This window comes from Clinocottus analis, unplaced genomic scaffold (genome assembly GCF_023055335.1).
Source record: "Clinocottus analis isolate CAN_PGR_092001 unplaced genomic scaffold, fCliAna1.0.p SCAF_14, whole genome shotgun sequence".
Classification (NCBI taxonomy): Eukaryota; Metazoa; Chordata; class Actinopteri; order Perciformes; family Cottidae; genus Clinocottus; species Clinocottus analis.
Genome location: NW_027175865.1, coordinates 14,463,070 through 14,475,595, shown reverse-complemented (window position 1 = coordinate 14,475,595; position 12,526 = coordinate 14,463,070). Strand labels below are relative to the sequence as shown.

Here is a 12,526-nt window from a genome sequence, read left to right as displayed (position 1 = left end):
ACTTTTATTTTGCAGGGTTTCAATCGTTTCCGGAATCAACGTGAACAATTAACAAGAACTTGACGCCATCGCTGGACGCGTGCCTCTTCTCGCCGGAAGTGTTGGTCCAGCAGGAGACAGACGTCCCGACATTGTAATCTGAATTCATCATTTATATTCTTTCTTTATTCTTTCATCAAAGAGTGATGACGGAGAGAGACAGCCTGCATGTGTCACAGGTAATTAAACCAAAGGGCTAAATTACAGGATATTCAACAGAAACATGGCGACTCTATTCAAAGCCATTATTAGAAAAGATAGCCATTAACTTAACGTTTTCTGGAAAATGGCCAATATGGCTTTCATTTATTAATGAAAATATTCTTTATTTTTTTCAAATTACAATCCATTGAGAGTATTTCGCCGGTAATGGGGCAACAAAAGCTGCATAATGTTTTGCAAATTCATAGGACAACTCAGTGTTGGGAAGTAATGAAATCTGGCTACTGTTAGCCATTAACCTGAGTTACAACCCGCCACTAAAAACAGAGCGACCGAGAGTTGAGTGACAGTTTTAAAAGGCCATTATACCTCCTGATAAAGAGGCCCGACATGTGAAATGGGTTGTGCATTAAATAAACATCAGACAAAGTGGTTGCCATGAGAGTCGTACACAGTTATAGCGTGGCCCTTTTCGTAGCGCGTCCTCTCTTGTTTTGGACTTCGGCTTCCCCAGAGGGACGTTTCCGCTGAACTTTTCACGTATTTCAGTTTATATTTCACGACTCCAAGATCCAACAACGCAAAAAATAAAAGTCACTACATTGTCCCGGGCTGGATTGATCCTGTCAGGGGGCAGAAATGAGCAGTGGATCCTGAATTTCTTTCATTCTGTGCATTCTGTATTTGTTAGTAATTACTTGATGGTAGGACGCTACAGCACACATTCATATGCAACATAATACCTATAATTTCCATGTAAGTAGTGTTTTCTGTGTTGCATACAGAACAATTAGCATTATGACAGCCATAACCACACCACGAGGGAACCTTGAGGGCAATCGTCTGTTTTATCTCCATGTTGGAAAATTTAACTTACAAAAAAAGATATAATGGAAACAGTTGAATGAATTAAATATGAATATCTCACCTAATAAAACTCTCCATTCTGTGTCTGGTCAGAATTTGCACTTATATTTGTAAGATCCCGAGTACAGTGTGTGTTGTCATGACTGTATAATTGGGGTCTGTGACATTAAAGTTTATGCGAAACTAAATCTAAAAAAAACAAACATTGTCAGCCACACGCTGTTTAGGTCACACTACGTGGTTTGACATCATAACCTGTTTGTCATCTTGGCAGCAGCAGTAATGAGAGCACGTCTCCACTCCAACACATTAAACCTGTGTGATACACACACACACTCACACGCACACATTATCATGCAGACTGGGTGCGTTTTTATTCACAGATCAACTTTGGCCTTTTCACTATTGATCTCAAACCTCTCGTTGCAATTGTGACACTATTGAAGATGCGTCAGGGACTTATCCTTTTTCTGTCAGACTCTTCCTCCCCGCAGTGTGTGAGGAAGGGAGGGAGGAAAGGAAGGAGGGAGGGAGGATGAGTATGAGGGCTCCCCCTCCCCCTCCCGACACGTCAACCATAATTAACTCTGCCACTGTTGCTCCACTTTGCTGGTTTTGACAACGCAGTCAGAGACGAAAACCACAGCGACGCTTTGTCTCCCGTCCAGAGCGAGGAGGACGCAGTCGCTGTGGAAAAGGACCGTCAACAAGTGGGAGTTTGTTCAGTGGTGTCGTCTGTTTTCAACACACGATAAGCCTGCAATCAATCACACACACGCACACACACACACACACACACACACACACACAGACACACAGACGCTCACACACGCACACACATACTCCCACCAGTTTGCTAGATAGCTCTTGCAGCATAATTATTCTCCTTATTATTGGACGGTCAAAGTGCATTCTGGGAAATGTAGGAACTGGTTCAATTAGAAATGTACGAGGAAGTGATTGTTAAAACCCGTAAAATTATGTTTTTTTGGATGAATACAATATATTATCTAATAGATTGTTTGTTTGCAGAGGAAAAAAAAAAGTGCACTCAATGCATAGTTTATATCTTGTCAGTACAAGATCATAACTCGCTTCCACGAGTGTGCGAGACGATGGGAACTCATACACACGATACATTATCTGATATTGTGTTCGCACAAAACAATCACTTGAGCCGGCGTGCGCGGACAAGATACAATATCTTGTTCACGCAAGATCATTATTTGTTCCAACAAGATATTACCTGACATCTTGTCTGCGCCAGATAATTATCATTTCCAGCTCACGAGATCCACATCTTTCGCGAACAAGATGCAAGTCGTCTCTCGGGACTTCCGGGACTCTGTAGAAAGTTAATAACATCACAGAAGCGCCGGCTCCCGAATGACGCCTGAAATCCACTGAGTGACGCTTGACAGTGCGAGAGGAGCCGAGAGAGGGTTGACTGACAGCTGCACACTGGTTGTGAAATAAAAGGAGGAACGTCCATCATCTTTAGACCGTCCTGTCCACTTCACCGTCGGACTTCACGTCCAGGCTCTCGTCCTCAGCTGCAGCTTTAACATCCACTTATGTTTGAAATGCGGGGCTTTTTTCCCCTCCATATTTCCGCTCGTGTCTTGTTTGATCCGAGGTAATGAGCAAGTGGTTCTCTTTGGACATCGTGAATGAAGTAGAAACATGAGGATGACATCAAATTAGAGAAGATTATGATCAAACATGATCGTTATCGACGTAACTAAAGCCATGTTTATCTCTTCGGATCTGATTGTCCAAGAGGATTTGAAGTCAGTCGGATGGAGGGTCGGTAACAGCAAGAGGCAACATCACAGCATGCAGTTTCATTAGAAATGCTCATTTTATTCTAATTTGCAGACTTGAAGCTGTTGATGAGATGTCATAAAATATGTAATATTTCATAATTTGACGTGCAAGTTATCATTTTGCCTTCGCTGACAATGCCATGTTTCTGCTCAAATGAAAATCAGTGGCAATAAACAGCAGAATATGACAGCCAACGGGCATTTAGACCCACAGAGTATGTGTGGCCTGAAACCACTATCATATCAATCAACATTCTCCCAAGAAACACGGCATAATTCGTTGTGTGTGTGTGTGTGTGTGTGTGTGTGTCTAGACTCTGGTTTGAAATGTGTGGTGAATATTTGCTGACTTGCAATTTCATTCGTCCGGACGACCGGTGGCTCCAGCATCCGTCGGCGCTGCGTCGCGTGTCGGGAAAAAGAGCAAAGTGTGTGTGACCTTGAGTGACTTTGAATGTGGCGCCTGGTTCATCGAGAATGACGGGGAAAGCTAATCCAACCATTTGATTGGTTGACTTGCAAAACAGACCCCTCCCATACAAATTCAACCCCGAACACATACGCTGCATCCGTTATAATACTATGAGTTTGACTTCATCCTCCGTCTGCACCGGGTGGAGTAAACGGTAGAACTACAAAAGCAGTGCCAGGTTCAACTGTTTTCCCAGAAGACCTTGTGTTATCTGTGCTGGGATCCTCATGAAAGGAAATGTTTGTCTCCAGTAAGCACTGGAGAATCAAAACTGCAGCACTTCACAGGGGGAAAAGCATAATTAAGATACCTTTTGCGTCATGCTGAGGAGGAAGAGGAGGAGGGCCAGAACTGGCCTTTAGTGCTTCAGGAGTAGACGGAGCCATCTTGTTAGGTGTCTGCAGGGATGCGATGATGTAGGAAACTTTAAGGCCCGTCCAGATGAACTCGATGACAACAGCACGGCTCGAGGAACCACAGTCGAAACCTCGCGATTTTGTGTGAGGAGAACTGGATCCAGCGTTGGAGGCGGGCTCCCGTTAATTCCTTTAAAGGTTGCTCGGTGGCGCGTGAAGACAAAATGGATCGACTGCAGAGGGATGAAGTTACCCGGATCTTCAGCACCGCAGCAGCGTTTCCTTTAGCTGCTCATTCACGTGGACGCGGCACACAAAATAACCTCGGCATTTTACAACTTTTAGGACCTCGTGATTTAATTCAGGGCGATACCAATGTCCGTAGTGGGAAGTTGATTTATCTTTTATATGTCAATACATATATTTGTTCAATATCTGCTGAGTTACAAGCATCTATTTCCCAATGTGAGTCAATGGGGAAACAGTATTTTTGGGTCCGGAGGTTCCACAGTCCAGAGTTTAGTTTTTTAAGTCCTGGTTGCTGGATTCAACCCGACTCAACTTTTGCGATGCGATGTCATTTGGCATACATTCAAGCAGACCTTCCTGGTTGTAAAAGTGTCATTTTAACCGTGTAAATCTGTTGGTATCCTGGCTGGTGACGGAGGCTTATGGGATTGCCAAGTTTTAAAATCACTGTTGGTTACCTCCGACACGTGGCCGCGCTTCATGTTTGGTTTGTGAGTCTGTTTGTCAGAAAGATTACAGAAGAACTACTCGCCCGATCTTCAGGAAACTTCAGAAGAGCGCAGCTCAGGCAAAAAAAACAACCAATTACATATTTCTAATGACCTTCTAGTATGGTGGTGGTCTGCAATATAGAATACAATCTAGACCTGCTCAATACAAAAAGGGTCTTGAAATAACTTCTTGAGATCCTATTTTTGCCTGTGGACGACCACAGAGGAGGGAAGTGGTCACAGAGATGTGCAGATAGACACTGTAATCACACGCAGACACACACACACACACACGCCGTATCAAAACAAGAGACTGAGACGGGGTCTGTCACATTACAGCCAGTGTTTAATTGAGTATTCAATGAGTATGTATTCTCACAAGGCATTAAATGTACAGCAAACTACCACTATCGTCATACATGGTGATGGGCTCACTCCATGCCAGAAATAATACACTACATGACTACATGTCCACTGCCTGAACACATATCCTGATGCCATGCACTAATATTGACCATTAGCTGTAAAAAAAACAACAAAAAAAAAACAAACACTGAAAGAAAAACAAACTAAATGCACTCACTCGGTATGATCATTTTACATGAAACCATCACATGGAACGGGAATAGTACACGCACGCGTTTAGAGAAGAGGATGACGAGGGTGGCGACGATGTTATACACAATGCAAATAACAATAAGAACGACGACGACAAGAACAGTAACAGTATTAAAGCTTTTCATGACCATATCAACATTCAGTGTATTGGAAAATACAATCCCAATAGACTCTTTGTATAAAAAAGAAGCTTTTCAAGTCAGCATGGAACAAATAACAGTTCATTTCTCTGGGTTTGGGGCGAGGGGAGGAGGGTGGATGACAGGAGCGGGTGTGCTTCCATAGATTTCGGAGGAGGTGTTGGAGGTGTGTGTGTGTGTGTGTGTGTGTGTGTAGAGTAGAGGTGAGGGGTCCTGGAGGGCTGGTGCTGGTCTATGTGGCGTAGCGCTTGGTCCACTGTTTGGCTATCCTGTCGTGCTCCGCTCTGTTGGTCAGGTACTGTGTGGCGATGCTTCCCACCAGAGGGTCGGCTGTAACACAGGAGGACTCAGTGAGGCTTGATGCACAACAAACAACACATTTATTGGTTATTTAGACAGATAGATCGATCATTTATTCATCCCGAAGTTTGTCACAGTAGCAAGCGAAGCACAAGCAAAGTGTCTTGTGTCGTAAAAGAAATATCAGGAGTGAAAAACACTCAATATATATATAAAACGAAGCGGTGCAAAGGCTATTGATGTGACTGATCTCTGTGACTCTCACATAAACCTCTCACACCTTTACAGAACAGATTTCCTCACAAATCCTCATCTGTTGCGTGTGATATTTTATTAACTAGGACACGCAGAATGTTAACACACACACACACACACGCACACGCGCGCGCACACACAGCCGTGTGACATCCAGTTACCACCTCGGCTCATCGAGCGAATCATTCTTTAACATCACATCCAGTCAAACGCATGCGGCTCCATCACTCCGGCTGCTCGTGTCCGATGACGGTCAACACTTTTATCAGGGGGGAAAAAACAAAAAGGGCGCCCGCCGCTGCAAATCAGGGGTGATCTCGGGCGGGCTGCGGCAGGCGTCACCCCGTCTGTTGACACGCAGCACACGTCCGGTCGGTCCGCAGCCGCTGTTGTGAATTCCCCCGCCGGCTCGCCTATCGATCTTGCCGCTGCTCAATTCGTCGTGCCGTCGGGTCAATTTCTCAGCGAGGTGGACGGCGAGGGAAACAAATACCTCGGAGCCTCGCACACACACACACACACACACACACACACACACACACACACGCGCGCGCTCCGCTCGGCTGCAGACCGTCTCCTGCGGGGCTCGGCCTGCTGACGGAGCGCTGTGATGAGCTTGGCTGAGCAAGCAGCACAAACACCCCTCAGCACTAATCCCTGCTCGGGTTTCAATGATGCTTCTTTTTTTTTTTTTTTTTTCCCTTCACGGGCTTATTCCCATATTTCTGGATGAATAGATCCCTACATATCACGGCGTTGTAGCTCCAAGCGGGAAAGCGTCTGACTTCCTCAGTGACGACTTGAGCCAAAGACGGAAATCCCATTTGGGACTCGCTGGTCGGTGAGAGCTCGGGAAAAGATTTAGTGTCCTGAATCACCAGCGTCATGTTATTCCATCCTCGTCTGACCGAGCGGTGTTTTCTTTCTTTTACGGCAAAAAACTAAGGCTGGCCTTTTTGGAGATAAGGGCTCCTGAAGAATGGCATTCTGGGAGAAGCAGCAGCCCGCACGGTGTTCCCACACCAAGCCCAAAGCGCGTCTCACCATGTCGGGTTTGGACTCTCTCGTGCTCCCTTTTTTTCATTAATACATTCTTCACACTATTACGACCTCGTCCATCCTTCAGGACCTAATGACTTCGACACTGTGAATATCTTGGAGGAGAGACTCACACACACACACACACACACACACACAGCCACGGTCATTCGGCACAGCTATAAAGTCTTTTGACCTTGGACGATGGTCGACACTTCGTGCAGGCGAATTAGTTTTTTCGAGCATCCCTCCCGACTGAAGCAGACCTTCGTAAAAAAAAAAAGATGCCGGTTGTGACCTAAAGACAACCAAGCACACTTGTTTTGATTCCCATGTGAAACGGAAGCGCCGTTCAATTTCCTTTCAGACCGCACAACCACGCGAAAGCGCTTCGGACAAACGGAGGAAAAGACCGATCGATGATGGTCCGTGATCGGCGGCTTCCCGTTTCTCAGACATCGGCCGCGCTCGTCCTCCGTCGGGGTTTCTGCGGCGTCGATGTCAAAGTGACCCACGCGTTCTGCTGCTGCAACACAAAGCACGCGTGCGCAGTGCGAAAGCATTCGTGGAAAAAGATGCTTTGACAACTTGAAGTTGGATTATGGGCTCATGACAGTCGGGGCCCGAGGCCTCAGTGGGCTTTAAACCAAAAGGCTTGTTAAAACATCCAAAAGCATCTGAAACCTCCTTTATGCAAGTGGTGTAATCAAGCTGGACCGCAGCCAACCACGCAGACAAGATCTCTCTTCTTTCTCCGTTTCTTTTCAAGTGCAGTGCCTGCGAGGAGAAACTGACAGTGAGCATTTTCTTATTTTCTTATTTGTACAATTCATTGTGTCGAGCTCACGAAGGCAAAACAAAGGAATGAATTGCAGTGGAAGGCAGCCAAGAGGAGGCGACGAAGCCGCTCGCCTTCAGACGACACGCTGGAGGAACTTCTGAGTTTGAGGCGGGGCTCCTCCTCCAGGCGGCTTCAGGGCAACCACAGTGTTGTAAGGTCCAGCAGATGACAAGGCAAATATTCAGATTCCTGACTCACGCTCATTTTCATGGTAATTTGCGCCCCCCCCCCCCCCCCCCTTTTTTTCTTTTTGCATCAGTTTCTTAAGTTGTCGGAGAGCAGGCAGGAGCTGCCCTGCTATCAATCCACACAGTAAAGCCTCTCGGGTTGGGCATGTGTTATTACAGGTTTGACAAACTGACAACCCTGAAGCTACTGAGGGGGGAGAGGAGGAGGAGGAGGAGGAAGAGGAGGGGGAAAGAAGCGGATACCTTCATTATAAAAGACGAACCGTATAATATCAGCACATATCAGCCTGATATACGATCCGGCCCCCGACAGCAGCAGCAGCAGCAGCAGCAGCAGCAGAAAACCCTCTGGCTTTGTTAAAAAATTTTGAGGTTGCCTTTTGGACGCTCTACAGGAAAAGACAAGTAGGAAAAGGGATGACATTGGACAGAGGCCCGGGGCTGGATTATGAGCCCCAGATACACTTTGACATGCCCACCCCCTGTATGCCAACAGGATGCCCCAGGTAGAGCTCTGCCTGTGGGACCCGACACAGGGTTAAATGCGGCATGACGGCAGCCCTGGGAGGGTTGATTAGCTGTCACTCCATCCCCCCCCCTCCTCCCACCTCGCTTTAATGAGCAACATGCCAATGATCTCCGCCTGCACTGCACGGGAAAAAGGGAAATCTTTACGACGGAAGGCGACGGAAGAGGGAGGGAAAGATATTTTTAGGGGTATTTCAGATCCAGGGCCCACGTTCAGCACTTGAGGCTGGGTTTTAAAAAAAAGTTAAGCAAGTGGTGAGAAGTGCAGCGATTGGACTGATTTGATGAGGCAAGAGGCAGCAAGAGGGAGCGTAAGCTGCGTGTAACAGGGAGGAAGAGGAGGAGGAGGAGGAGGAGGAGGAGGGGTGTCTTTTTTTTGGCGGGTACGACAGGGCGTCGATCATGTCTTTTTTGTATCACACTTTAAAGGAATCGGCTCATTTCATCTCGCCAACATCTGAAAACGTGGAGGAGGAAAAGCTATTCTCATTTTCGCCCACGGTGGGAGAATCTACACGTTATCAAAGAGCAATCCCCGCAGAGAGGACACAAGCTATCATCAGAGGTCTTCACAATCAGCACTATCAAACCCCCCCCACCCTCCTCTCGCTCTTCCTTGTCTGTTGTCATCTTATTCCCCACTATTCACATGTGAAATAACCTGTCACTCTTCTTCATTCTCCTACTTTTCTTGCTCCGGCAACCTCCTCCCCCCTTGTTCTTTCACCTCATTGCCGTGATATTGGACAGATTTTATTTTACAAGAGCTGCTTTTACCACCTCTGCTTGTTCGATTTAATCCGTCGGACCAGCAGACAGTAATAGCGTTGGCAGCTGAGGAGCAGTCTAACTGGGAAATGGCCGGTTTAACCGGCCCATAAAAAGCTCAGCTGGTAAACTGGACCATAATGGATCGAATTAGCTTTGAAACTGTTGACGTCTTCTCCCAGAATGGTGTCAGCTGTTTACAGGGTTGTGTTGAGTCAGCCAGTCCTGGTTAAATATTGATTCAGCTGCAATGAAGGGAGTATGAATACCCAGGCTTACTGTTCATGAGACAACATTGTAAGAGGATTGTAAGAGGATGAATGCAAACGCTACGAAAATGCAGAAATACTTAGTTTTAAGCCCACAGTGGGTTTCTATTTCAACGGAGCGGTTGACAGCAAAAACAAAACAAAAAAAAATCCCTGTGTATGTTCAGAATGAAACACTGTCTATGAAATAACTTAGATTTTCTCCAACACTTTAAATTCAGTGAGTTAAAATGACCACAAGTCGCTTTTCTAATCACTATTTTACATTGCTGGAGAAAACAACTCTATATGTACAAGTTTATCGCCAAAAAACTACATTTTACTAGATCCTATTTTACCTTCCCAGCACTCCTGTTTACTGAGCAGAGCGTGATCACACCATGCCAGCGCAGCGTTATCTGCTTGGCTCCCGGCCGGTCACTGTGATTACTCACAGCGGCGCGCATGGGTGTGAATTACAATATAACAAGAGTCCAATCAGCTGCTCCGAATGTTTTTTTACGGTTGTTCCTCCACGGCATATTTTTGGACTTGCTGTTGTGACAAATTGTGCGCTTTATGTCTTCGTCCCTCAAGCTAAAATAAGCTGGGCCGCTCCTTCAAACCCGACTTGTTCATCACCCGACAGAAGGCTCATGCGCGGCGACTCAACGGTTTGCGCCTCCTTCACATCACTGTAATTCATCTGTGATGATTCATTCGAATAAAAAAGCCATTACAGAACATTTACCTAATGGAGACCTCGCGCTTGAAATCGCAGGAGCCCTAGCAGATGGACGAAGACGTCGGAGCGACACGAAGCCGCCCGTCTGTCCTCCGCTCCAAAGAGTACGACTCCGGCCTCAAAGTGACACACTTCCACGTAGATTATCCACACAGAATGGACGTGTCAGTCAACCTGCCACTGCTAAACTTGGGGGATATGACAAGGAGAAGTGTGTGTGTGTGTGTGTGTGTGTGTGTGTGTGTGTGTGTGTGTGATGCAGCTCTCACCAGGGTTGCAGTCAGTGAGCAGGGAGCAGATGGACAGGAGGACCTTGGAGATGGTGAGGGCAGGACTCCAGTTGTCCTTCAGGATGTCCAGACAGATCACCCCCTGACTGTTGATGTTGCAGTGGTAGATCCTCGTGCGGAACGTCACCTGCAGGCGCACGGAAAAGAGGGTTAGTTTTCTGAAAGAAAACCACAAATATTTGCGTAACGGTTGCGTCGATATGAATTTCGGGCGGGCATTTAAGAATGAGGATTATTATCACGGTAAAATCAAAACATGTGGGGCTCCATACTTCAACAAATGTGTTTCAATCGGCTTAAAAGCAGGAGCGTCTGTGAACCAGTCTGCATTTATCTCCAGCACAAATGCATATTATAGATGTGATGCGCATGAAAAGCTGCTTCGGGTTCACTAAATCCCTGAAGCCATCTGAAGGAATCAGGACAGATGTTCACAAATAAATAAATAAATCTGCAGCCTCTTCATTGGAGAAGTGCTCCAGCGTCATTACGCACCGGCACCAGTGTTTACCTTCATTTAATTACACATAAACAACAACGACAGGCTCCTACAAAAACAACCACACAGTCCTACAGCTCGGCTTTCGGCTCTGTTTGGGTCTCCACCGAGTCCGGAGGGGAACATCCTGGGCTCCTCGGCTGCTGGACGCTCCTCGGTGCTCATCGGCTGGTTGATAACTTTGTCTGGTTTTATCAAAGCTGTTTCCACTGAAAACAGCTGCTGCTGGAGTCCAGCACGAAAACATCAAAGTTGAGGCTGTGAGAGCAAAAACAATGAGCCGACTGCAGCGCTAGGCGCCGCTTCTCCGCGGATCCATTGTTCATATCAAAATATTGATTTAATCTGCTCGGAAAAATTAGGCCAATGATTGTCTCACGGAGCATTTTCCAGATATTGAAAGATCAAGATGAAAAATTTTCCATTACTGAAATAACACATACAGATGTGTGCAATCTAATTAAGTAGCATAAGTACACACTGTTTAGCATTAGTAGAGCATGAATGAACACTGAATTCAACATTTATAAAGCATTATTCCAACATGTGTCTTATAAATGTTTAATTCTTTATTAATAAGCTTGGGTTTTCATACTTTATAAATGATATATTCCCCATTTGTAAATAAATTATTGGGGACTTATAGATCATTAATAAGATCATTTATAAAGTGTTAGTCCTAATTTCAGGAAAAAGAAAAACACTATATATATATATATATATATATATATATATATATATATATATATATATATATATATATATCTCTGCAAGAAATTCACTCACTGTGGAAAAGTACCTCAAACTTCAAAACATCAGAACTATCCCTTTCAGGGATTTTCTGTCTATTAAGCGATCAATTCATTGTTTAAAAAAGACAGAACAAGAGCAACCAATCGAACACTCAGGCCGCACAGAAACAACTTGGAGAGTCAAGCTGTAAAACACATTCTGATTGATTTCCAAAGTCCAAACACGCCGATATCTAATGGATGTCTGCCAATACGCTGATGCATTAATAAACATCTGCCTCATCTCGGGGCTCCACAGTAAACGTGCGGGTCAATACAGCGGCAGATCCGCCGGGAAGCGTGCGCGCCCGCGGCGTGCACGTGATGCCCGGCGGTCCCCGTGGATCCGCTCCAGCCAGCGGCGAAGTCAAGCCGGTCCGGCAGAACTCAGCGGAGCACAGCACCGGCGGCAAGGAGCGCAGCATCATTAAGGAGTGACCTTTGACCTCTCTGCTTCCTTAATCGAAGGTTGAGGACCACAGCAGGCAGCCTGGGCGCCCCTCCCTCCTCCTCTCTCTCTCTCTCTCTGCGACTGCAGCCTTTCCTCCCCCTCCCTCTCCCTTCCCTCGCTCTTTTATTTTCTCATTAACGCTCCCGTTCCTCCCTCCACATCTCCCTCGTAATGAGAAACAAACAACCCTCGCATGCGAGCGCCGGCCATCTCCTTCCCCCTCGTCGCGGCTGACTCGTGATGGACGGACGGGGCAATAAACGGGCCGCTTTTCATCACGCAGGAGACGTGGCGAGAAACAGGCGAGACCGGGGGAGGCGAGGCGGTTCGGCGGTTCGGCGGTGTCGAGCTGACCGAGCGTCCC

At 46.3% G+C, this 12,526-nt stretch overlaps 1 protein-coding gene across 1 annotated transcript in view; it reads right to left on the bottom strand.

Annotated features, from left to right (window-relative positions):
• Nucleotides 1-4,790: 4,790 nt before the first annotated feature.
• LOC137784542 (ubiquitin-conjugating enzyme E2 E2-like) overlaps nucleotides 4,791-12,526 on the bottom strand; it is a 54,248-nt gene continuing 46,512 nt past the window's right edge. The window contains exons 5-6 of the mRNA XM_068575304.1: nucleotides 10,401-10,548; nucleotides 4,791-5,550 (exon numbers count right to left, since the gene is read on the bottom strand). Of these exons, the coding sequence (XP_068431405.1) occupies nucleotides 5,453-5,550; nucleotides 10,401-10,548 (246 nt within the window). The 3' untranslated portion in view covers nucleotides 4,791-5,452. The remainder of the gene's footprint in view (nucleotides 5,551-10,400; nucleotides 10,549-12,526) is intronic.